At 34.6% G+C, this 27,903-nt stretch overlaps 1 protein-coding gene and 1 long non-coding RNA gene across 2 annotated transcripts in view; both read right to left on the bottom strand.

The window, feature by feature from the left end:
* Window positions 1-959: 959 nt before the first annotated feature.
* On the bottom strand, window positions 960-11,123 carry LOC138686429 (uncharacterized). Its single transcript, XR_011325806.1, has 2 exons — window positions 9,964-11,123; window positions 960-9,706 (listed from the first exon to the last, which is right to left on the bottom strand). It is a non-coding gene; the product is annotated as an uncharacterized lncRNA (long non-coding RNA).
* A 148-nt stretch (window positions 11,124-11,271) lies between these two features.
* SGCZ (sarcoglycan zeta) overlaps window positions 11,272-27,903 on the bottom strand; it is a 522,215-nt gene continuing 505,583 nt past the window's right edge. The window contains 4 exon segments of the mRNA XM_069789380.1: window positions 11,272-11,434; window positions 11,436-11,546; window positions 11,549-11,602; window positions 22,580-22,703. Of these exon segments, the coding sequence (XP_069645481.1) occupies window positions 11,390-11,434; window positions 11,436-11,546; window positions 11,549-11,602; window positions 22,580-22,703 (334 nt within the window). The 3' untranslated portion in view covers window positions 11,272-11,389.

Here is a 27,903-nt window from a genome sequence, read left to right as displayed (position 1 = left end):
GTGCATTCACACCATCCCATGTATCTGGGAAGACAATTCTAGTACAAGACCAGGAGGATAAACAAACTGCAATGTGGCAGATGAACTGTGGCATCAAGCTGCTTTTGCCCCTTATGAGTGGGGTAGAGGTTTTATCAGTGTTTCAAGGCTTCAAATACAGATAATTTCTAGAGCCGTACATGTGAAATAGCCCAATGCCACAGATTCGCTTTGCTGATTGATGGCACTTATCCTTGAAGACACAATAGACTATGCTCATACAAAATCAGCAGGGCTTTTTTGGACTTGCACAAAACACTTTCAACATAATAGATGCTGATATAATTCAAATCAGAAGTAAAAATGAGTATGATGCAGACAGGCAGTGGTGCATAGAAGTCACACACATCTGAAAAGGGAAATATTGATTAATGTATCTTCTCAAGAGTGGCTTTACTCAACTAAACTAAGCAAAAGTGAAGCACTATGGAATACTCAAAATAGTCTTTCACCTTCATTATTTTACAGTAAGTAATTTTTAGACCTGCAGTGTATTAACTTACTGTGCTTGATTTATGAAGACCCATCCAGCAAAATATTTATCATGCGCCTAACTTCAAACTTCAGAAGTTCCATCAACTTTACTGGAATGACTCACATACTTGTAGTTAAACACATATTCAGAGCTTTGAAGGAGCTTAATCTAAACGTTAAGTGTAGTGACAAAACTGTGTTCAAGATAAATAAATCCAAAGGATAAGCTGATACACATTAAATAATAGAGCAAAAATATATGAACTCTGCACAAAAAAAAAATGTTCCAAACATTAAAAAGTATATCCCACTCATACAAAGGATATGCGAGACAATGGAAAACAACACAAAATATGAAAAGGATTAGCACGTAGCTTAACTTATTGTTGAGATTAATTATGTTAACAGAAAAGTTCAAGAAATTGAAGGTACACATTTCACAGAAGTTTATACTAAAGAATTTTATTTACATTTTACTAAACAATTTTATTTACATTTATTTAAAAATTGATATAACTTAATTTGTCATACTTCACAACATGATAATACATTATTTACTTCTAAAAGGGAATAATACACCATTTAGAAATTTTTCTTTGGAATGTAGATTCTTTGACATTACAATAGTCTAACTGGAGTGCTATTTGTTAGGCAAACTGTACAGCATCAAATTTAATTAAATGTTTGATTGTTAGGTTTCCTAAAAATAGATAGGAAAATTGCCTAAATCAATTGAAATTATACTGTTCTGTAAAATGTGAGACAATGTGATTTCAATGTATTTTTCCCTTTCAGTTCTCAGAAATATATGGCCATTAATAAAGTTTTGTGTTTTAAATATATAATTTAAATCTCTTAAAAAGTACATAATGTATAGTTAAACAAAAAGATAAAACCCACATTGTAGTAAAGCCATGCAAGATTTTGGAAACTGGAGGTAAATAAACAACTCTTTTTAGGAAGAAGCTCCAGGAATCTGGTTAAGCATGTGGTGACTTGCTCACAAATGTATGCTAGCATGCATGAGAAGAGACATTTATTATCACAGCACTGTAGAAAGGACTGATATGGTGTCCTAGACTGTCCCAAAGAAAAACAGAAATACCAATAGTTTAGTATCAGAATTTTAGTAGGTCTACTGTAGTCCAGCAGTTTATGCTAGGAAACTTGATGAGGTGGCAATAATCATCATAGAGAATAAATACCCTTACGTAAAATTTGCACTGCATATGATGTAATTCATAAGTAGAGATATAAACTATTTCTTTACAAAGTGATATAAGAACAGGACTCATCTGGGCTCTAAAACTGAAATGTGATGTGGGTAGACATAAATGTATTATATGCTTAAAAAAACTCCACACAAACAAAAGTTTTCACCAGTCCAGTTCGTTAGCTGGTGGATCTACCCTTCATAACACAAGAAAGCTGCTGCTGTTTCTGAAATGCTTGTAAGTAGGCCTGTTTTCTTACGTATTTTTATGTGTGTATATACATTTCTTGAGTGCTGTGAAACAAATCACAGTAGAAGTCAATGCTTGCTCCCAGATGCTGTTTGAAGGAAAAAAAAAAAAAAAAGAGAGAAATAAGAAAATACCTTACAGTCAAGACTCTTACCTCCCCCCCAAACCAAAAAAACCCACCAACCTATAGACTATTCTCCTTTTCCTAACTCTTGTTCCTGCTATTTTCCATTTACACTGCTGTAGGATAATGTAAGCCTCACCGACTCCTTTTTTCTTCCAGGACTGTCCTTTTGTACATTTGTACACAAAATATTCTGTCTTCTATACAGCTTATAGGTTCCACAGCTGTGCCTCTCATCATGGCCAGAGTAGCGACAGAGGTTTCTGATATTGTCTGTACTGTCTCTTGCTTATGCATAGTACATTTCTGGTCTTGGAAATGATTTCTGAATCAATGGTATCCTGAAGCTTTTCCTCTGCTTCCTGCACTTTGGACATGATATATTTGACAAGGCCAGAGAGGTAAAGAGAAATTTGAACACAAAATTATTGTCTTCCCCTTTAAACTGTAAACCTCTTCTAAAACCACTCTCTGTCTCTTTTTCCCATGTCTTTATTCTCTTTCCATGCTCTTTCTCTGTTTAATGTTTTGGTTGTATGCTCCCTTTCTCCCCCTGCATCTTGCTCTACCATAGCAGTAAAGATTATCTTGAGCAATAACTCACTCCCTGCAGCAATGGATAACATCAGCTTTAGTAGCTGCCGTCAGATTTTTCTCTCCCCTTTACACTTAAAAGTAGGGATTACAGTAAGTCTAAAGATACACCGTGCAATGAAAATCGAGCCCAAACCCCAATGGTAAGGATTCATTTCCCTAATTTAACTCCCCTGTGGAGTAGGGAAGGGAAGCAGCACGGTCTGCAGAGTCTCTTTAGAAGTGACTGGGAAGATCAGGAAAATAAAATCTATTGCTTCCAGGAACAGTGCAACTCCTCCACTGTGAGAGGAGCCACTGGGCTGAAATATGAAAAGGCAGTGGCAGTAGTCTTTTTTACCATTTCCTTTTATGACTAATTTTGGACATCTCACAATTTGTTAATTTGGTTTTGACAAATAAGTGAAGACTGCATGATCATTTCGAGCTCTCCTTGGTGGGAGTCAAAGTAGAACCTGTAGTTAGAACTAGGAAAAATTTTCAGAGGGAAAATTATGGTAATGTTAATGATGCATTTTAAAAATACAGTGTAAAAAGTTACAGACCATGACATGATTTTTGTACAAACTTTTAATGAACGTTTAAAGCCTAATCCAAAGACATGGAATTTGTCAGTGTTTCCTATTGTCTTTACCAGTGTTTGAATCCACCTTAGTGTGCTGGCCTGTTTTCAGCTCTTTCTGCCATAAACAGAGATACACGTGCAAACAGAAAGTTTACTGTCCCCTTCTATTTGAGAAGCACAAATTTTATACCTAGGTTACTGCTTTTCTCCTTTCCAATGGTGTTAAGATTCAGGAAAAGAAGGGAAAAAGAAAGTTCCATGGATATAAAGACATAAAAATGATTCTTCTCCACCTGACTTTCTGTCCATTTCTCTGAGTTACTATTAGGCCTAGGGAGAAGTTCTAGTGACTGTTTTCACTTAAAAAAAAAAAAATCCATCTTTCAACTACATTTCTACTGTGTACTGTTGCAACATGGCTGATTTGGATTTACTGCCTATGCACCACTGTCCTACCCATTCCTATGCAGATCAAAAAACCCACTGCTTGTCTGTCCAAGGTTATTGTAACGTCATGTCTTATTCACCCTGGGGAGCATGGAGCTGGAAAGCATCCTGACTGTTGTCTTCACAACATCAAACTGCTGTAGGAGACCCTCTTTGCTAGCATGAGTACAGCCCCCATATCTTGTTCGGTTCCACTGTAGCATGGGAGATACTATCGCAGTTTCTTCTTCTACCACGATATAGATACTTTTTTTCCCTTATCACCAGGGGCTCCCAATTTCCCAAAGATCACACAAAACAGAAAGGCATGCCATTGTAAAAGAAATCAGATTCTTAATTAACCTAGGATGAATGTCACCCATGAGCTATAGGAACAATATTCTGTTATTCGTAGGGTTTTCTGATAGTTAGATTTATAATATTTAACATTTTAGTTCTTTTTTTTTCTTTCAAATTTGTAAATGTGAATAAATACATTAGTAGAGAGGGACAAATAATGAGTTCGGTAATTACTTTTCTATTTTCAAAAAATGAAAAATGTAACAGGATAGGATAGTTTGCATATTCATTTTACGGTATTTTAAATACAATCATTGAATGATAAAACTTAGGAGAAATTAAAAGTTACTAAGAAGTTTATAGTCCAAAACCTTTCACTGTTCATTCTAGTAAGTCACACTAAAATTGATATTTACCTGTGTGTGTCTTCCTTCTTACATAACTTCTGTTTTCACAAAGCAAATAATCTTCCTCTTTGGTAGAAACTTCCCCTTTAATACAGTTCCAGTAAGTTACACAGGAAGGAGCCTGATAAAGAGACAGCTAAATCCTTTCCATTGTCTATTCTTTTGTTATTTGGGAAGAAAGTAGGAGGCTAAGGGGGACAACTGAAGCTCAGCTGAAGAGGTAAGAGTGGGTGGGAGTTAAGGGGGAGGATTTTATTTCACTAACTGCTGTAGTGTTTGGGACAAGAAAACTGAGTGAACATCATCTAGAAAAAAACCCAATGATGCTTTTTTTTCAGAATAGTTCTGAAAAATATAGTTAGAAATAGGTTATTGTGCTAGAACGCAGATCTCTCAGTGGTGAAGAATGACTGTACGCAAGCTTGCAAAACACCATAAAGCACAGAAAACAAAATGTCTTGCCTTCAAGAATGCTTCTGTAATGCCTAAGTCCTATTCTTCACTGCACTCTAGATGATGCTGGAAGCTGAACTTCTCCCTCACAGGTCTCGCAAACAAGGAGGTATACATGTGATTAAAAGGCACCTTTATTTCTTAGGTCAAGACATGCATTAAATGAACTTGATTAAGCCAAAGGCCAAGTTTTTTAACATAAATTACTCTCAGTGCTTAAACATGTCAGAATTCGAGACACTGGAAGAGCTGGACACTCCTTAAAAAGGTCAACTGCCCTTAAAGATTTAAGTTTTCCCCAAATTGAGGGAAACTTTCTAATTTCAATTTATTTATTTTTTTCTTAGGTAAGTAGGCTAGGCTTAATTGTGGTTAATTGACTCTGATCAGACCAGACAAACAATATATACTTTTACCTTGGCTCTTCTGAAACCTTCCCTGGTCCTGGCCTATATAAGAGATGTATTGGTTAAAGGTCAAATAACACCTTCGAATTCAAACAACTTAATCTGAAGGTCAGTTCAAAGTTTCAGAGGAGACCCTGTTTTATGCAGAGAGCTTGTATTAAATTTTAGTCTCAGTATGGACTGTGTTGAATCAACACAATGTTTATGGTGGATTTGTTTTCACTATAACTTCTCTTTATCTTTTGCTGTCATTAGGTTTTCCCAGATGGGACTAGTCCAAGCCTGAATAAAATGGCTACAAGTAATTTTTCTTGCTGTATCAGCTATCATGTTTTAGTCACTTGCGACTCAGCAGGACGTACATTTCTGGTAGTCCTATACAACTGTCGCTCTTGTACAGAAATTATGATTTTTTTAGGCATTATGCAGCTAGTTGCTCTCCGGCTACTGTGGATATTGCTGAAATCGTAGCATGGCGTCAAGCAGCTCAGTGGAAACAAACCACCCAAATGCTCACCCTGCTTTTTGCCAGAGCTCTCTGCAAGCCTGTGCTGTTAGCAGAACTGATGCTACCCAATTTAAACGTAGAGAAGATTTGTTTGCATTGATGACATCACCACAAGACCTTTTACGTGACTGTGTAATTGTCAAGTGGCTTGTAAACTGGTGCAGTTTAAACATAAACATACAGTTTATGCTTATTCTGGCAAGGTACAAAGGAACTTGAGTTGTGTAATATGCTTTTACAGTAGATGAGATGCAGCACTGTGATTTTAACTTTACTAATGCTGATGTAGAAACAAAACCTATACTTCTTTAAAATTGGATTTTCTTAACATAAGTACTGCATTTAAATGCTGCGTCTGTTGTTTTCAAAAACATTTTTGAAATAAAACTCTGGTATACTGTGTATGAGGACAAAAAATTGAAAAACAAATTAAAGCTATTACCACGCAACTAACATAGACGGAAGGAAATGCATACTAACAAAAAATCTATTAAATAAAAATAAACAGAAAACCTAAAAATTTCTCATCCGTTATCTTACATCTTCCTCTCACCCTTAGAAAGTTTCCCACTTGATTATTCTTGAAATAAGTTCTGATATGTTTCCTATTTTATGTATCACATTTATTTATGGTTATATAGTAGCACCAGATGAAAAGACTGAGACCAAATGAAAGAAGTGCAGGAGAGATTTCAAACTAACTGTGTTAATTACATGCTGTAAAAGTTCTAGCTTTCCAAGAAAAAGCAATTTCCAACTTCCAAAACCTTGCTATTATTTTCATAAAACAAAAAATCCAAGGAAAATAAAATAAAAAAAGCTTAAAGTTTCAATGTGCTGCTTTTGAATAATGTTATCTACAATTATAAGACAGTCCATTAAATAGAAAAAAGATTTGTTTTACATAAAGCAAGAGAGTACAAAAGCACAGCTTTTGTAATTTTGGTAATATTGCAGTTTTACAAACATATTGCATAGTATGTGTAAGAAAATAGTTCCCATCTTGTTTATATATTTATATACACAAGAAAATCTTTAACATGAAGGTTGTTACAAAACAAAAATGATTAGCAGACCTTTACTGAGTACTGATTGAAACAATATGACACTCAAACTTCAATTCAACTTACATATGCATTACAGTGAATCAGCTGATAACAATTCCATAGTCTAATGTTTGGTTTTTTTGATTATTTTCTTTTTTTATTTAGACAATGATTTAGAATCTTAAAAAAAACAAACCAAAAACCAAAAAACATTAAACAAACCATGGTGTTAACAACTGAATATCTTAAACATCCTTCATTAAATCCTTCTAGACATTTATGGCTGTATCTTCAATCCAGACTTAGTCCTCTGCATCTAAAATGGTTTGAAGTCAATTCTGTTATCCAGTCAAGCCACTGTTTTGCAAGCAAACTGGTATAACTTCAGTTGAAACAAGCAATGTCTTGGCACATTGTGGAATACATACTCTTTCATTCTCTTAGGAACACCGAAAGATCCTCGTATGCATGAACAGTAATGTAATTGCACCACACTGACAAAAAATTTAAACCCTGGAAAAAAGTGAACAATCTACAGCTCAAAATGCTGCACAATTCTAAACTATGTTACAATTTCATGTTGTAATTACAACTTGTCATCTCTTCATTCCAACAGAATTAGTAGAAGCAGCAGTGTCATAGTGTTAGATATAATAGAAGTGTCAGTCTTTGGTCTTACCACTTAACCAATGAATGAACTGCAATACAAAACCATACAGCTAACAGTGCTCAGAGAGGTTGGCTGATGCTTTTATTTTTCTTTTTTTAAACAAGAAAGAGACAGTATCCTATGATATCATGACACAGATATTTTTACAGAAGATAAATCTATCATATATATTAAATACATGTAGCTAATAATGTCTTTTCATATATTTCATTGTTGTCATAAGGATAGCCCTGAAGAAGTCAAACAGCTGCAATACCATCTTAGTGGCTCCCATACAAACATTCTAGTACAAAAAGAAGCTTTATTTGATACATGTATTCATATACTATAAAAAACCTCCGATGAACATTTTAGCCACTGTTGGTTTTTTTTTATAAATTGCTCTAATATTAATGCTTAAAAATATCCTAAGATCTTCAGTCTTTCCCTACAATTGTCACAACAGAGTGATTTGTTAATGGGAAGCTCTTGCCTTAACCAGAATAAGAAATGACCTCTCATTTCTAAAATACACAATCAAAATATTCAGTCAGATAAGCATTCTACCTAGAGAAACATTAGCTGGGGCTTAATCATAACCTGAATGTTAGGTATTATAAATGGCCAACAAAGACCGAAATAACTTGGAGACAGAGCCAGGAATCTATGAAGAAGGTGACAAAAAAGAATCTGGAAGTTTCCTATGGCTTTGCACACAATGACCTCAGCTTTATAAACCAGCACTGCAATAGCACAGATATAGCTCCATGTTTTAATATGATATTTGTGCTGAGATATTCTATTTTCCTTCCATCTGAAATGACATTGTGGGATTATGCCATTTTTCTGATATTTTTGGGGTGTACAATAAGCGGAAGCACTCCACTATTGAGGTTTTTGCTACTGCCAGCTCCAAACTTTCAAAACCACTGGGTCTGTTTCTCCTTCCACTCAGTAATAATGACTCTGCTTACAGGTTATTGGTGTTTTAATTTTTTAGTTTTCTAAATGCGCTGAAATCACTTTTCTAATACTCTCTGAAATCACATGGGCTAGAAACATTCTTTAAAATGGAAACTGAGATTTTCCCCTTCTTCAGTTTTCAATGGATTTAAAGTAAAACATCAGTATTATGAAACTCACCAGAATATTAAGACATTATGAGAACTCGTTATGCTATCTCATAGGTTGCTGAAGAGAACCTATAGAGACCATAGGTTGCTCTCAAATACACTGTACTTCAGACTGAAGGGACTCCAAGCAAGAAAATCCTGACAGTGCAGAGGTATGTGGACTTACTGGCTTGGTTTTTTTGAGTCCAATGTGCCATCCACACCTCTGCCCTGAGTTTTCTTCATACAAAGTGGCAAATTATTCCAGCCTTGCCTTTAAAATGAAGCTAATAACAAAAGATTTTTTTTTTCTACCTGCCCATCCCCACCCAAGTTTGTGTAAAATTTATAAAGGTTGGGTCCTTCCATCCAGTGGGCAAAAGCATTTTTCATACGTATTACAGGTAAGTAATCACATAAGGTGAAGAGCAAACAAATAAGAAATTCTCAGTGGAGAATGTCTTCATGACAAAGTATCTACAAGCCATCCTGTGGGTTTATTTGAAGAGAAAAAAAAGTTCTTAGTCTACTTGTGGGGAATTTGTAAGAAGCCACAATTTAATTCACCAAATAGATTAGTCACTATAATCTATTTGTCCATCTTTTAAGCAACAAGCGTATGTAGGTGTGCACAGATAATGAATATGTATAGATGTGACCTCATACAGATCTATATACTTTTACTCCTGAAATACTATTTATCCACATGACTTTCACACTACCATTCAATTACTTGTGTGCATAAGAAAAAGACATCTATTTCCCTACAGTTTTAAGGGTATATTGTACAGCTACACTTGATAATGTTTTATTATCACCTTCTTTGTCATTTTTATCTCTTTCTGTCCCTCCTACCAAAAATCCTCAGGCTTCTAATACATTTTCTTGCAATATTTTCTAATATATTTTCTTTCTAAGTGAAAGAATAAAATTCTCAAAGAAATAACAAATCAGCTGTTAACAGCCTTCTTTTGAAGAGAGAAAATTATCAATTTAAAATCTTCATTTAAATGGTAGAAATATAGAATTCTTGCTATGGGGTGAAATTCACACCTCTGAAGAGTGCCAATGGAAAGGCAAGCACCAGTCAAGCCGTGGACACGTCTTGTGCTGGACTTCTGCATAGGAGTGAATTTCACCTGAAGTGAAAACAAAATCAGCCTTAAAAGGTGGTAATAAAATACAAAGGTAATCACAGTATTAGTTTGCTCATTTTCATTTATTTTCTCTGAGAAAGAAAAACATTGCGTAGAAATATCCACCTTGCACTGTCTGCCCTGACTTTAGAGTTACCTTGCAAAAGCCGTCATTGTATTGGTGATCTTACATTCAGAAGCCTCTAAAGCTACATGGTAGGTGACGTAATTTAAAGGATAGAATTAAAAAGCACACTTACCTCATGTAATCAAGCCATCTTCCACAATAGGAAACATTTTTATACTGTTTTACATTCCTGGGTTCTGCAAGTTTCAAGATATTCTTGTTAATCAAAGTTGCGATAAATTTACTAGCAGCATACCAAAGCATTTTTTTTTGCAAGATTTCAATTACCAACCAAGCCAAACAAGTAAGAACGTTGATACAAGAAAGAAATCCCACATCAAACTCATCAAAAAAGGAAGTTAGTAGTGAGATCTGGGTGCAAATGGGGCTGCATAATTTAAACATAGACCTGATAAAGTCAATGTAATATCAATGTACTTTTTAATATTGAATGTAATTTGTGTTTATATATATAATACTATTACTTTGAAAACTTTAGCAGCAGATGGTAAACAAAAGAGAATAATAAATGTGAATGTCATACCAGCTGTTAGTGCATTGCTTCTCAGCGTTACACATTACGTTAGTACTAACGTTTGTACTGTGTTCAAATGGCAGCAGTTAGACGTAGCTAGAAAATGGACAAGATGTACCTTTGAAGATTTTCTCTTGTTTTTGCATTTGCCAATCATAAATACCTTGTGAAGAGCAATACACTGATCAACAAACATATCATCAGTAGTTCCCTCTTTACCCTGTTCTTCTTTTCCAGAAACTGTGTGTTCTACTTAAAGCAATTGCTTCACATGCAGTAGCCATAAAAATACTATATAAGGCCATTCAGATGTGACAAACAAGAGCAGACGTCTTATTAACTTTGAAAGGTAATATTGCTGAGCACTTCCAAAATTTACCTAGTGTACAAAACCCTAGACTTAGTAGACAAAGAGTAACAACACACTTTTAAAGAAACCAAACTCAGGGAGGGATTCTGTCTCTTTTTGTGTTAAAAACCATTTACTGAATTTAATTGTTTAGTAAAGCAAGCATCACACAATGCTTCGAAATTTTAAAATTCAGGGATAAAAGTTTACATCCAAAAAGATGAATGGAAAATTGTGCTTTCAGACAGTGAAGTTATTTATCATACAGGGGGAACCAATTCATCTCACCATCAGATTCTGGGCAAATTTGTTTGTGTACTGTATATATATATGTGCAGTTCATATCCAGGTCCTGCAAAAATCTAAAACTATGTGCTTCACTTCATGTAGCAAAGGCACCTGTGTTATTCTCCCTTTTGGACAAAAGGTGGTATTTTGTTCCAGGTTTCCTGATGAAGAATACATTGATTTCTGAATATCTCACTCCCATCTCTATGTTGAGTGGCAACACAAACCACAAGAGAAGGCAGCGCTGTATTCCTGCTTACACTGGAAGAAGTTGCTCTGCAGGCCGTTTGAAGCGTCGAACTTGTCACAAGGGAAACCGAGCAGAACTGTGAAGCAGAGGGATAGTAACAAAAGGCTATTCTGGTGTGAGGATAAATTGGAGTCATTCTAGCTCCACAAGCAGATGTTGCTACTGGATTGACATGTGGAGCCCTGCTCCTGCTGGGGACAGGTAAAGTTTACCATTGGGACAGACGCAGAGCTCATAGATAGTCTGGCGAGGAGCTGAAGAGCTGGGTGAGGAGGATGAGGAGGAGGAGGAGGAGGAAAGGAACCCACTGGTAGATTTCCCAGGCGGATTGTATCTGCATTTAAAAATATCTACAAAGGGGGAGGGGAAAGGTGTAAGTAAATATCTTTTAGCATTGTGACATATTTTAAAGAAGTCATGAGTTTCTTCAGAAATATAAAAACAATTAGAAATATTTTATGAGAAGTATTAGATTGTTAGAAATATATATTAGAAATAATTATTTTTAGAAATAAAAAAAACTGTCAACATTTCTTGGTTTTCAACTCTGTGTAGTTGTATACCCATTAATACTAGTTACTACAGTATATGCACATACTTCACCCAACATGTTTATTCAGATACAAGCAGTGTCATACAAAAACGTTTTGACAATATTCTTGAATTGGTTGAATTTTCACTTATACATTTTATGATTAAAATCTATTCATTCATGGCAGTAGCATATCCTTGGTCTAGAAGAATTTGTATTTTAATAAGTGTGAAGTGATTTTAAAGCACATTCCCCAGCGTGTTCCTGTAAGCAGCTGGAAATATGTGCTGAACTGTGCTAAACTGTAGGGGCTTAACAATAGCTACATCCAGAGAATAATTAAATAAGGGTACAGAGTCATATGCACAAAATAAAGAGCTTATTTGACCTAAATTAAGAGGAGAAAAGATTTCAGGTTAAAGTCTTATTAAGAAGGTCATCAAGCTATTCCCATTTGTTTCTGAGCATTAAATATGATTAAAAAATACTGTTATTTTTTTAAATCTCCTTCCATTGGAAATAATACGAGTCAGTATGAAACTGTAGATACCAGTAATGTTCATGAATCTGTATTGAGTTCTGCAATATTTGCACTTATGCTACATTTTCAGGGTGTTGAATAAACAACGTCATGAAATTAGGTAACTAAAGCAGGAAAAACCCATGACTTTCAATGGCACAAACAGATGAATCTCCAGCTGCTTAGAATTTCTTTTTTATTTACGGAAGGAGTAAATGAGAGCCAAAGTGAGATCAGTCATCACCTCACGTGCCGACTAGGAACTTCTAGAAAACAGGTAACAAATCAAAATGGCTTTAAGCCCTGCAGGTAACAGTATGAAGCTTAGGAAAAGGTGAGCTCCTTAAATACTGGCTAGTGTGTTTTATAAGGTATTGAAAATCAGCTAAGCCATCTTAACACCATTATATCACAATGTTGGCAGTACCTGTGAAGAAACTGGGGAAATATGGCACATATTGCTTTTCTCTACAGGAGACAAATATTTTATGATAAAATCAGCGGCATATGGCAAAAAAGCAGCGCAGAAGCACTGCTAAGCCCTGGCTGGAGAGAAGTGAAGGAGCGCAGGCTGGGAAAAAAATTAAGGCGGCTGGATAAAATCCCATACAAGGACTGATGCACAATCATTCACAGCAGAAGCATTGTAAATGACCAGGATCATCAAAGGAAATACAGGCTGAAAGTAGCCCCAAACAATATAACCCCCCATCACTGAGAGTTCTCCAGCTCCTAGAGTAAGATACTGTCATCGGTGGGAATTTACACCAAGAGGGACATAAAGGGTGAATCTCAGAGGCACAGGTGACAACTGCATGACATGATGCATGTTTTAATTCACATCCTGATTGACAGAGGAATTGATTACAAAACTAAAATGCAGCAAATTATTATCTTTGTTCTGTAATTTATATGACAAAGGAATGATGTATTTACACACACATACATGCATTGCTCCTTTAAAAGTCCAGTATCATAGACCTGAAATAATTAGGAGTCAAAACCCCTGCAGAAATAATTTAGATGGAAGAAATGTGGATGGTGTTGGGAACAATTTAATAATGTTCTGCTAGAATTACAACTGAAAAAAAAAAAGATTACAAATGTAAAACATTCAGCTCAGCTAGGAGTAAATGTGAAATTAACTATAGCAAGCATAGTAAGAAAACAAAATAACAGATGGGGGGAAAAAAAGAATTTGATAGCAAACTAGAAGCTAGGAATTGGTAAAATATAGGAAGGAAACAAAGGAGATAATCATCAGTCAGTGGAGTGACAGGTAATAAAAAGTACTCTTTCATTTCTCATATCAAGAATAAAAGAAATGTTAGCAAGTTAGCAAGGAAAGTTAGCAAATGGTAGCAGTGGTGGAGTTATCAATTGTATTGCATAAAAATCCAGTAGCATTCAGCAGTGTAAGCTCTATGTAAGTATAAGTGTATCTTTTATACTGAATAGTGCTCAGCATAGTTCTGTACTTGGAGAGCAGTCAAGTATCGATGTCAGAACATGACTGTGATAAAATACTTTCAATTTCAACAGTAACTCAGCCAGATATTAAACAGGAGCTAGTGATGTCATATACTTTTAATCAGCAGCTATTGATAACTTTTAACAAATAGATCTCAAAAAAAATCTGAGTAGCCTTTTGGACTTTTAATACTGATTTTTGGTAAGTCCTGATATATTTGGAATATGAAAGAAGATAAGAAAAAGACTATTTCTATGCCTTTGTTTAAAAAAAATGGAAGCTATTAGAATATTATATATGTGATAATAAAAGGCATTTCAGTGTAGAAGACATACATGTAAGAAAATCCAACAACAATTCAAGATTAGCTATTTGTACTTTTGACAGAGCATGTGACCAGCCATTTTAGCAATTTGGTGATGGGGAAGGACCATGAGTAATCTGTCAATCCAAGTTAAATGGGTTCTAAAAGACATGTCTTGATTCAAACAAGAATTAACTCAGAAAAAAAACAGAGGTATATGTGTCAGAGACCAGGCTACATTAAAATCTCTTGAACTTTATTATCTTTTCTTCTAGGAGCTCAATATTTTTATTTGTTTGTTTACATCAGCACAGCTATGCTTCTGCAGCCCCCCACTGCAGATGTTCTGCAGTGTACTGCTCTAAGACTTTGCTCCAGTGGACCTTACTCCAGTGTGCATTACAATACAATGTAGCTCAGTTGTTTTGTTCATTAAATTAAATGATCTTTTTAAGCATAGCTATGCATGTTTTTCCACTGGTGCTTACAAATTTCACACTGTGATGTAGATCAATCCAGGTTTTGCTGGTGTCATAATCTTGGGCCGTAGCTATCAGATCCTGTCCAAGCATGCATCCCAGAACATCTGGTGAGCAATGTGGATACCGGGGAATAGTGTCTGAGAAAAAAAGAAGTGGCTTCTCCTGAGCGTGTATCTGCTGCGATGAGTCTAACAAGCTCTATGCCTTTGCAGAAAGCTGGGAAGGCTGTGCAATTAAAACAGACTCCTATAGCTAATCCTGGGGGAAGCCTGAGATGAAGAGGATTAATAAAGATGGCTTAAAGCCAGTATTAAAATCTACTCTGTACATATGCTGTCAAGGTTATAAATAAAAGACTAAATTTACAGATGCAACATTGCTATCTATTAGTTAAGCTGCGGTCCAAATATATCATCACAGTAGTCCAATATATAAGGAATTTCAGAGGAACGCAGTCCGTGTTTGACGATATACCCTCTCCCCACCTATCATCTGCTAAAAACTGAAATTCATGGCCAAAAAGTCCTCCAACATCAGTAAAACTTAAACTACTTACCCTTTTATGCCTGATGTTATGAGGGGAAACATGTGAGAAGGGAAGAAGTGGCAAGACAAAAAACTGAACACTATTATGTTCCCAGGGAACACTGTTGCTAAAAGATAGTAGTTAATGGAAGTGCTTGTATACATGGTCTTTCTCTAATCTTTTGTGTTGTGAGAAGCACAATATAAGCCATTTAATACTTCATATACATCAAGGCCATACAAGCCAGTCATGCTCTTTCTGAGAGTCTCACACCTCAGCAGATAAATAGGCAAGGATAAAACCAAAACTTTTAACCATTCTTGAAACATTATAGGAAGCTGATTAAGAGATTACAAAATGGAAAAAGCAGCGGCTACTCAAAGAAATGCTATTTCACAGAGAGCAGAACATTGAGCAGCATCATTCCCTCTAAATACTTAAGGTTTAGAAATCCTAGATCACTGCTTTGTCTTGTGCATCTTAGTGCTGAGAAAAATACATTAGCCATATAATATTTAAAAGTAGACCTGATTTCTGACTAATTAAAGTAGCAAACTGAATCAGCCTGTAGGGCATGTGATAGGAATGGAAAAATTGCACTCTTTTAAAATACGTTTTTTGCTAACGGAGATCTGCAAGTCATCTGCTCATCTGACTGTGTCGTTAATCTGAACAGTGAGAGGGAAAGGGAGAGGAAGGCAAGCCAGAAAATATAGATTATCTACAAACCAAAGAACTAAATTGAAGTAGAGAACTTACAGTGGGCAAGATGTAGGCATGAGGTAAAAAATCAAATATTCCTACAAGCCATTTCATACAGACATATGAACCTGCCAGTCATAAAAGTTCTCCACTGGGTCCTTGACTAAGTTCTCTCAAGAGAGGAAATGATAGGTTAAGCTGATAAAGCCAAATGAATGAATTAGGATTTATAAACATTGAAGAATTTTCTGTATTCATGTGCGGCTTGATTAGACACATAATTCTACAGAGCTGCAAAGGCATATTTCAGGGCTAATGTAAATAAGAAATTGCAGGAAACTGGAGGAAGGAAATGTGCAAGAAAAGAAGGAAAGCTGAAAGGCTGGTGTTCATCAACCAGTATGAGGAGACAGTGCAATGACGTCTCACTAAATGAACCTCTTGGATACCCCTAGGCTCTTCAGAATTAATCTGAATTATAACAATGCAAGATTTTGTCTAGTCTTTTTGCTCTTCTGTATATGCTATCAGAAGCATACATACAAAGACAATTATATAGATTGGGTCACTAGACTCAACTATGTAATTTTCATATGCTGGTATACTTTAACATTCAAAGTGAAGATGAACTATAAGATAAATTGCAGTGCTTTAGTTCACGTGGGCCATTTGTTCTAACACTTATCTGTGGTTTCGACATTTATTTTAAAACCATTCACCTAAAGTAGTTTGCATTAAATCTGAAAGAGAGTTCTGAAAAAAAGAAAAAAATAATAATGGAACATTAAAATATTAACTTGATAGCATATATTCTGTAAAATCTAAACATATGCTGGCACAGTATCTGGAACCATATCTGTCATAATGATTAATAGTATTGAGGAACAGTTAAACAGTGAAATGAATGTGATGACTGGGTTGAAACTGAACAGAATAAATATTCAGAGAAGACAAAAAGATCTAGTACAAGCTGTGTATTGAAAATGTATTCACTATAGGAGTAGGATTAATTGACCACAAGACAAATGAGATCTTTAGGCCAAACCGTGGTCTGGTGGGGTGAATGTTCTCTTTCTAAAGATTATACCTGATATACCTGGACAGAGTCACCCTGGCAAGTTTCTTCTTTTGTTAACATTGCTCCCTTTACCACCTCTATGTTATGCCTGGAACTACTGACAGGGGAAAGAAATTTGAAAACTAACATATATATATGTTAAATGTAACATTGTATCTTAGTGAAGTGTACAGTTCCTGCTCCAATGGAAGAATTTATGTTTTGACTCTTCAGGACTGAAGTGTTTATGAGAGTCATGTTTCATTCTGAGTACACATTTTTGTAAATTTATGTTAAATAAACACAAGCATATATTGTAATTGCTGACTTATAACCCCAGTGCAGTTTATATGGGTAACTACTGAAGCAAAAACTTTCTGGTGTATTTATTCTTTCTATTAAGGAAGTAATTTTGAAGGATGTTCAAATGGGGTTGCTGTGAATCTTGACCAGTAGAAGTTTTCAATCTTCAATGTTTATGGAATGCCAATGGTAGTCTCGTACATAAGAATTCCCAGAATCAAATGCTACGTGATATTAGAAGTCTCTGCAAATTAATTCAATTAGGGGACAGATGTGACTTCTTTGTGATTTATGTACCCAACCCAGAAAGAGAAATGTATTTGGAATATTTGTGCTTAGTCTACCAAGTACAAAAACTAATTAATCAATTAACATTCATATCAGAACTACATTAAAATGCGATATTAATGGAAAAATATTTTATTTATATAATAAATTATTCATTGTCACTTCTTTTGCTCTTTCTAATAAAATGGCTTATGGTGTTGGTCTTCAGCCCATGAATTAACAATTCAAAAATGGGTGATGTCAGTTAAAACACTTTGCTTTTGTGGTTTGGGAACACTGTATTTTAGTTGTAGTCTTCTACATAAAAGTGTTCTTTATTACAAATTAACTTACACATTGATAATTGTTTTAAGTTGAAAATGAAAGGTTTTGTTTAAAAGTAACATGGCATTTCAATAATTCTAAACATTTGTTAAAACATCTTAATAGAATTCTTAAAACCAGGAATTAAAAAAATACAGAAAAATTTCCCTTTATCTCCACTAATCTCTTTCCTCCCAGACAACAGTGACAAGTCAACTGGTTAATACCATGAAAAAAGGCTGTGAAAACAAAATGCAGCACACATTTGTTAGACAATTTTTGGTGACTGAACAGTGGATCTTTGAGCTGTAGAGACTGCCATTGTTTATTTTTTATTGAACTCACTTCATCCATATCAAACATTTTTTTTTTTTCCCCAAACATTTCATCTCGGACAAACATAACTTGGCTGAATTGAACTAATCTGGGAAATGTTGTTGCCTTTGATCAGCCATTCCTCCGTAGTCATGGCAAGCAGCTTGCAGAACAAGGTAATTCCATTTCAGTGTATTTAGATAATTTAAAAAATCCTTTTTTTTCCCGGTGTTTCAGAATGTAAAAACCATCCACAAAAACCCCATCAAAACCAAAGTTTTAAAATGGTACCGTTGCTTGGGCTTACAAGTGAAGATTTCTCCAGTTTTATTAAGTATCAATCTCTGTGTTAAATACATCTCCTAGATGTAGAGGGAGAACCAGCTAGGATTATAGATCAAATGTTAGTACTATATGCATTTGTTTGTCTCTACAAAACAATCTTGGGTGTACACTTCATAAACTGTATTGTGCTAAAATGGTAAATATAAACTTGGCCTCTTATCTGCTACACTGATTTTGAGTAAACTTGTTTGTTAAAGAGTATCGCTCATTTTTAATGTGACAGCTATAAGCCTCACCAAGGGATCAGCCTCATTATGCCAGAAACAACCAAATATAGTCTACAAACGATGCTATGAAGGAGTGTAATTTGACAAGGAAATACAAGGGCATAAAGAGGTAAACAGGAAGAAGGTCACAGACAGGGTGACTAGTATGAATATGTTTGTAAAAATGAGAAGCCTCTGTGCGTCTTTCTCCTTTTATTCACATGGTCTTTTATAGTCAATGGCATGCAAAGAAAGTGCAGAGCCTAGCTTACATAGAAGCTGCTTGCAAAAATACATAGCAGCTGCACGACTCAGGGCTGAGGCTAGTTAGCAGCCTTCTCCTTCAAAGGGTGATATATTGTCAGAACCATTAAAATTAGTTGTTAGACCAATGAGTGGACAACATGAAATAATCCTTTAAGCTTGTTATCATTATATGATAATGTGTTTCAGGTTCAATTCTAACATATTTTTACATCTAGCAAAATCTAGTATCTACAGAATTCAAAACTGATCTGTACTTTTGAAAGAAGCAATAGTCAACTAGCAGTCACTGTGCTCAATTTCAAGACAAGAGATGTTCTTTTTCTTCTTATGTGAACCAATAGATTCAGCTGGAGCCTGGAGCTTCACATTTCATTTTCCTTATAAATGATTGCTGCTTTAAACCATTGGTTATGGTTTATTTATAGAATAATACATAGTTCACAATTAAATGCCAAGCTATAATTGAATCAAAGGATTCTGCTGATGCCTCGACTCACAAGGGTGCAGCTCAAGAGCTTTATAAAGGACAGCAGAATCTGAGTCTAAATTACAGCCCCCAGTATTCAGTCTGGGATCACGCATTATAATGTGTAATAGGGCTAAAAGGATTATTATAATACTGCAATAAATAAAAAGAAAATGTATCAAACAGCAGAATTCTGAATGCTTGCAGAGGCTTTCCGTTTATGATGTGGGAGGCTAGAGATTATACTGCTTGAGAAATAAGGCTAGAGGAAAATTATTTCATAAACACGTTTATGTTCTTAAAAAAAATATTCTGAAGTTATTCTTGAATAAAAGCAAAATATATGTTTCATAGTTTAATCCACAGTAACTTCATAATGTTCTGCTACATGGTTATAATTGGTTGATTCCAGATGCCACATAGCTATTTTCTGGCATAATAAGGCAATAATTATGCTATAGAAGGAAAATATTAATTCACATATCTTTGATGATTTTTTGAATAAGCTTACAAACATTAAAATGTTAAATTTAGTTAACCAGTGTGAGAATAATACAAAAATCTTGTATTTTTTCTAGTACAAAAAACGTCATATCACAAAAATGGTTCACAGATCCAATTCACAAAGACAACATTCTTTTATTCATGAAAGAAACCTGACTGATAAAGAATACATTTTTAGGCTAAAGTGAAGATTGTTTTTTACATAGACACTTTGTTTTGGTTTAGAATGTGCTTTGTTAAAAATAAGTAATGATAAACCCTTTACACTTTTTTCCATACTGTCTGCTATTCTCTGGTGTATCTGTTGGGCTGTAAGAAAGGACACCAATCAATAGTTTGTTATGTAGACATTTTAACTATCAGATGTTTACCCTGGTTCCTCTCACCAGGCTGTAATTAGTCCAGCAATTCCCTAATGTGGCCACGGTAACTTTGCACAACTGATGATGCTGTGGAAGCTCATCATATGTCTTCCAAAGTGTTTTTGCGTTTTCCTCTGATCCTCTCCAGTGTGAGAGATAAAATAGCAGACTATAAAGGCATTGGTCAGACCTCAGGATGGAATTCCTCTGTGGATTTAGGGTACAGTTCTTTACAGATTTTACTGGAATTGCAAGTATTCGAGAGATAATTAGACACTTTGAACTTTGTCAGATGTATGTTTACAGAACAGCCTCCTGGGAAACAGTGGGGAAAGCTGGTAGAGCTTGTTTTCTGATAACCACCAATCTAAAATTTATGTGGGAAATCACAGATGTGCAAATTCTTACTTACCACATAGAGGAATATAATGATTTTTAATATGAAGTTCAGCAAAGTCTGCTTTACACTGGCATTTTTTTCCTACAAAGTATTTAATACTGAATTGAATTCCAATTCTGAATAATACCTAATATAGTCATCATAACTTTTCTTGGGTTGCCATTCTCAAAATCCAGCTGAGGTCATAGGACATTATTTCCAAAACTACCTTTTCAATAAGTTGTAGTAAATACTTAAGAAGTCACACAATAAACTTGCAGTGTTGGTATAGACAAAACTGCCTGATGAATCTACAGATTAAATACTTGTACAAAGCAGCACAGAGATGCACGATACTAAACAAAGACATTATAGATACAACCATTGCTTCAGGGATCATGAGGGATTGATGAAAGGTAACAGTCCGTCTGTTGGTTTGGTTGTTTTTTTTTCTTTCCTTTTTCATTTTCATTTGAGTATTAGATTTTCCCTCTGGCAATGTCATGAAGGGAAAGAACAAAGCAATACATTCTAGATGAAAAATTTATGTTAATAAATATAGGAAACATACTAGATTGGGCCAGGTAGGGATTTAGGGAGGGGAAACAGGAAAGGTTACAGGAAGCTGTAGCCCCTTGCAATGAAAATACCCATAGAAAGGACAAGGGTGAGGCAGGACGATATTTACTATTAAAAGAGGATTAGATTGTCCCTACTGCTATCTCAACAGCTTCAGGAAACAGTAACAAAGACTTCATATTTAGAGAGGTGGTAAGTAAAGATGAAAGATTGTGGGAAGAGCTGGCTTTCAGAAAAACTCAGAAATAAATGGGGCATGTGGTATATAAGTATTTGAGGCTCTGAATTAGGAAAATATTGTGCTTTATGCTGGACAGATACTTGCATCAACAGAAAAATGTTGTCAAATTAAGCCTTTGATGCAGTATATTGGCCAAAAATGTTCCTGTCTGCATTGCAATGCAAAGAGTGTGCATTGCAGGGGATTATCTGTCACAGATGAATGCTGGTTTTGTTTGTTGTTGCTTATTTGAATAGTTTGTAAAGTATCTGGGAACATTCGGTAGAAAATACAAAATACAAACCCCAAAGGCAAAAAATTTCTAAAGAGCTCCATTCCCAATTAGATATTTATATTAAACAACCGTTTTTTCCAAAAATGCTGTAACCTGGCAAGTCCCACTGAGAACAATTTGAAAGTCTATCCATTTCTCCAAAGTGCCTAATAGAGATCTGAGAGCCTTTGATACCCTTGCACAAGATTTTTTAATGTTATATCATCTTAAGGATTGAAGATGAAAGGACTTTCATACCAGTAATCTTTCATGCTTTTCTGCAATACATGGATTGCCAACCAGACCAGTGACCTAATTTAAAATCATTTTCATGAATTTGCAAAGGTTTACACATGAAGAATCTATACCAAAATTTTTTTGTGTCGAGCTGATCACTGAAACAAGACACTGATGAAACAGTATAGTGAACATAATTGAAGTACTCTGCCTCTCTTACTGAGATAGTAACAGTTCAAGGAGATAAACCACATGTAGAGAAAATTTGTTAAACCTCTTCATCATGGTAAAATGAAGTATTAATCCAAATTAATCCAAACTTCTCTCTCTTAGTTTGTCAGATTCATCCAAAGTAATTTTTTACCACTATCACTTAGCTGTCTTTGTTCCACAGATACGCTGAAGGACTGGGTAGCTTTTTCCTTGACTCTTAGATTAAAAATAATTCTTATCTATATTCATTTAACTAATTTTTTTTTCAGTGTGAATGAAACTTAGTGATTCAAATATTTGCAAAAAGCAAATAAGTATTAATAATTGAGCAAGCTAAACCAAAATTACTTTAACATAGGCAAATGCAGAACACTTCTTGTGATGTTTACCTTGCTGCTGAATAAACTATCCTCACATTGTTTGCGTTACACTGGGCAGAGCTGTAGAACATTTCTCTACCATCTGAACTTACCTCCCCTTCTGTGGACTGTAAGTGCAGTTCTTTCCTACAGGTAGCCTTTAAGTCTCCTGCAGCTGCATTGACTTGCACTCCCCTGGGTGCTTCCATCACCAAAGATCTAGTAGGAGATTCAAGTCTGAAAGACAAAAACAATCACTGAGAAAAAATGCACTGAATCAAACCACCAAAAAGCATCCAGCCCCAAAACCCACAATGCATGTAGACATAAATGTATTTTGAAAGGTAAAGAAGTAAAAATGAGTTATATGTGTGATTCTCTCACTACTCTTTATGGCCCGGAGAAAGAAAAAAATTAAGTATGTGTTTAAATCTATTCCTATTTAAGACAGCATTTAAGCATATACTAATATAAGCTTGTTTGCTTAGTGATGCTTTCTGGCATCAGTACCTAATTTACCTGACTGTAGTAATAGTGAAATATAGGTACTTAAGAATCCACACATCTCTGTAAGTGCTTCTGTAATGACAAGTTAATAACAAAAGTCTGCTTAGTGACCGATGTCAAATGCTCAACTACATAAAAAGAAAACAGAACACTTAAAAAGTTTGAAATAATGATGTAAAAATGATTAGAATTACTTTGCCTTCACAGGCTCATTCATACTTTGGGTAGGTGTAGCAGCATTATGTATGAAGAAGAGAGGAAAAGAAAATCTGTTATGTCTCTATTATTGTGGGGTTTTTGCATGCTTTTTCTGTTCTGCAAAATACTCATTATGCTCTTTAACCCTATTATAATATAGCTAAGACACATATCACTGGGTCTTGGTATCTTTCCTCAAAGCAACTATTGTTGTCCTACTGTTCATCTTTCCATTTCTCTCTCCCTATACTCAAGATCCTCCATCAACCTTAATGCAGAACTGTGATACTTAGCTATGTTACCTCACAGTATTGTACAGGTTTCTCTTGAAAGGGAAGTACTAATGCAAGGATTTCATAGAAGTTGTGCTCACACACTGAATAGGAAAGATGATGGGATGAAAACTGTATTGAACTAGGAAATAAACATTTGGATTCCAGTTGTGTTCAGCTGTAGACTTATTGCATAGCCCCATTAAGAGGGAGACAAAACTTTTAATCTATTTATATCCCAATAACATAATGACAGAACACAGTTCCACTTTACCTGAACAAAGGCTTTTTGTAAGATGAAATATATTAATGATAGAAATGTCTAGAATGAGTAGCTTGAAGAAAACATTGTATTTCCCTCTTCAACAAATTGTATTTTGAGTATTAGGTCACATCCATCCAAAAATATAATGAGGTACTAGATGTATAAAGGAAAGAATAGTATGACAAAGAATTTGGTACAGAAAAGCCAAGTTAAAAATCTATCAAGCAATGGAACAAGAGAATTTCATTGTATTGCACCTATTGAATTTTTTAAGTGTACAGAATAGTGATGGATTATAATTTTGAAACCAAAATGTCACATTTGCATGCAAAGTAAGTCACTGAGATGGTGTCTGTGAAATATTTCTGTTTGTAACATGTCACTGACACTCAATAGGGAAAGGAAAAAAAAAAAAAAAAGAAGGAAAGCAATTATTTGGCAACAAAAAATGAAAGTATTAAAAGCAGGTGTCCAGATAGAGTAAAACACTATTTATAGCTACCTATATTAAAAAAAACATACATGGGATACATATAGGTAAGAGCAGTAGAAAAATCTATATTTCTGTTAGTGCTAAGCCATTTTCTTTCATTTTCTTGACACTCTGTAAGGAGAAGTTAATAGAAGGTTCTGCAGTTCTTCATAGCAGGGAAGAATCCGAATATAATGAATTATTTAGTCATGTACATCAGTGTTTTTCAGGTGAGGGGTTGTGAACTTCTGATGGCTATAAGACAGCAGAAAAAGAGCTTCAAAAACCTTTTAGCAATCATATAAACTATAAAGTTTAGAAATTAGGTTTTTGAAAGTACTCTGTTGCCTTAATGAGGTTTTACCTTGAATTTAAAAGGAAACTGAACTGTATAAATGTTAAATGATTGGATACTTCCATTCCACATTTTTCAGCAGCATATTTTTGTGATTTATAACCTGCTTTCCAGGAATATTAACATTTCTCAGTGGTTTCAGCTGTCATTTCATAATCATGAAGACAAAAGTGCTCTTAATTACATTTATTGCATTGAATTGATGGGTATTAGCAAAGTCACAAATATTTCTAGCTTCATAACATCAAAACCACTCTCAGACCTGACTGAAATTTTTCAGCAGGTGGACAATAAAAATCTATTTAGGAATATCTTTCAAGACATTATGATTTTGTTTGAAGAATAAACATTTTTTTTTTCCCAAAACACATGACAGTGTATATCTCAGAGTTGTTTTGTCTAGTTTCATCATGGTTTTTCAGGAACTACGTTAACATAAATGACTTCCAGTTTGTCTAAAATTAAGACATTTGGGCAATTAATTTCTGAACGTGAAAAGAAGTTGTTCATATCAGCCTTCTACACACTGTGGAGAAGAAATTTCTCTTTCATACAATAGATTTTCTTTTTAGCAGTTTCTGGAAATCAAATAATGTGGTAGAAATGTCAATGAATGGCTGATGATCAGCAGCATATTTTTTAAAACACCACCCATCTATTAGTAAAATTGAATGCCTAAATCTGTTTTACAGTCACTAATTTACTTTTCTTATTATTATTCTTCGGATGATCTACATCTGAAAAGTGATTTAGCTGCACAATCTGCAGCATGCTACCAGAAACACAAAAGTCTATACACATAACTTATTTCCTCAATGTTTTGAGATAAATTATGTTTGATATACAGCTGCTCTATAATATTTTTCTTTGTCATGTTTCTGAAAGCTTTAATCGCTACTATAAACTTATTGTAACACTCCACATTGTAATACTCATCCCTCCAAACAAAAGTGCATTATTACAATAGCATATCAAGAATTTGCTTTCCTTTCAGATTTAGTGATGGCCTGTCACACTGGTATTTACACCTTTGAGTGAATCCTATTCATATAATTTAATTTTTCTTTCCCAAACAACAAACAGCTATGATGGAGAAGGTAGCTACTGCTATTATTAGACAAAAACTACAACTCTGTAGGAAAGACAAAGAGGCTTTTAAAAAGAGGTTTTAAAATAATGTAATCTGTCAATTCATTATATGTGATGCAGACAGATGAGCTATCCAGAGCAGAGAAAGGCTTTTTTCTTTTTAATTATCAATGCTTAATTTGTGAAAAAAGATAAATTTCAGAGGATCAAAGCTATATGAATTTGAGTTGAATTCATTAAAGAATTTTTGCTAAAAAAGGAAACTTTTCAAATATCTTGAATATGTTCCTTTGAAGGTACTAAAATATTTCTCATCAGAAATGCAGAAACATTTATTTTTCATATGGTATTTTCTGTTTACAAGCTGACCTAGATTGTATTAGAGAAAAATAATTTTTAAAATGAACCAAAAGGTTTCATTTTGGGTTTTAAGAAATAGTTTAGGTTTACCTCTTGCATAACCCTCATCCTCACATGGGATATGATTTATCTATGTTAATTTTGCTCTGTTGGCTAGCAGAAGGTATTTCTTAAAATAGAAGGAAATAGAAGATTCCCCTGTGCAGATGTGAATAATTTAGTTGCTTTGTGTCTATTTAAGCAGTGGATCCAGCCCATGCTACTTAGTAAAACAACTGATATGAACCTCTACCAATTTGGAATTTGTATTCAAAACAGGGGATTAAAAAACATGCTGTCAACTACAGATTGCACATGTAAAGAAGGTACTTGTTTCCCCTTTATTGGCACCTTTACACCTGGAGGTCAGAAAGACTTCAATACTTCTAAGAATTTAACTTTTATATATGATGGTTTTGCCAACTTAGGTTTTTGTGGCTTTTTTCAGTTAGCATAGGAATCCCGTTATTAAAAAAAAAAAAAGAGAACAAAAAAACCCCCACAAAAAAACCCAAAACGTTTTGCAAATATAAAACAAATGGAAAATCTACACATTGACTTGGTAAACTTTTTGTAGATTTCTATAGATTAAAATAATTGTGACATTGATCTTGCTGCCTGTAGGTAGAGTTGTGGTGGACTGGGGCTGCAGAGAGGTAAGATACACAAAGAGGAGAAGGGAAGGCAAATGGATATGTCAAGCCTCTCTCTCTCTATCCCTCTTCCTGCTTCTTCCTTGTAAACAAGCACTCCCAACCCTCAAAACCCATAGGACGCAGGGCCTTCTCTTCCACCAGTGAAACCATTTTGTTCCAAATCAGAATTAAGAATTTTCTTAAAAATAATTTTGAAAATGTTGTTTTCCAGAAACCTCAAACAATTTTAAATATATATTATTTCAAATTCTCTTATTATGAAAAGAACAGCTGGCTGCCCTGACGCTCACAGAAACTGATTTCAAGAGTCCTCCAGTGAGACCAAGAGTCCTTAAAGGAGTCCACTGAACACTGATGGTGCTAGATAAAATTAGGGTTTCCATTCAGTCCATTTCCTGGAAGTCAGGCTGCAGTAGTATTCATAAAGAATAACCAGGTACTTTTATGATCATAGTGACAAAAAACCTGGAAGCCTTTTTTTAAGATATTGTTAACTATTCAAACAGAGGATTCTTGATTATCTACCTTTGACATTGTAGTGGGAATGCTATGAAAATAAAATTACTATTCACTCATTTCAGTTTCATTACTTATACTATTTACAAGATTATACATGCACCTTTTAACATATATATAAAAGTGACAAAAATATCTTTTTGATACATTTACATGTATCAAAATGTGCACCTCTGCAAGATGCATGTGACTTATTGCCAGAATAGTTATTTTTCCTGAAGTTTGTTGTATTCTGATGTTTTTAACCAAATACTTACATTTTCAGGATGAAATAATTTTTTTAATTGAAATTCAAGGGTAAATGTGCAGGCCTCATGAATCCCTAATACTGTTCACTGATCATCAGCTATCCTTTATCAAAAAGCAAAATTCTCATAAGTTCACATGAAGCTCTCTTTGATTAATGTGGGAACCTAACCTTTAAGGGCACAATTTGTTTCTCTATTTTGTGACTTCACAACACAAGTCTTAAGTAAGAGAAAATTAAATAAATGTTTTATGGAATAGGTAATAGCCTAAACAAGTAAACATTAACATGACTTTTTTTTTTTTTTCCAATATCCAATTTTGCAACTGATGGACAATAAACTTAAATAAGGAGGAAACTTTCTTGACTTAAATCAGAACAGTAGAATGGCATTCAGTATAGCATTTCATGTTATGTCCATGCTCGGTATGTCACTGACTTTGGCATGTATCAGCATGACC

Source organism: Haliaeetus albicilla, chromosome 1 (assembly GCF_947461875.1).
Source record: "Haliaeetus albicilla chromosome 1, bHalAlb1.1, whole genome shotgun sequence".
Lineage (NCBI taxonomy): Eukaryota > Metazoa > Chordata > Aves > Accipitriformes > Accipitridae > Haliaeetus > Haliaeetus albicilla.
The sequence above is the reverse complement of the archived record's forward strand: the minus strand, read 5'-3'. Positions and strand labels throughout refer to the sequence as shown.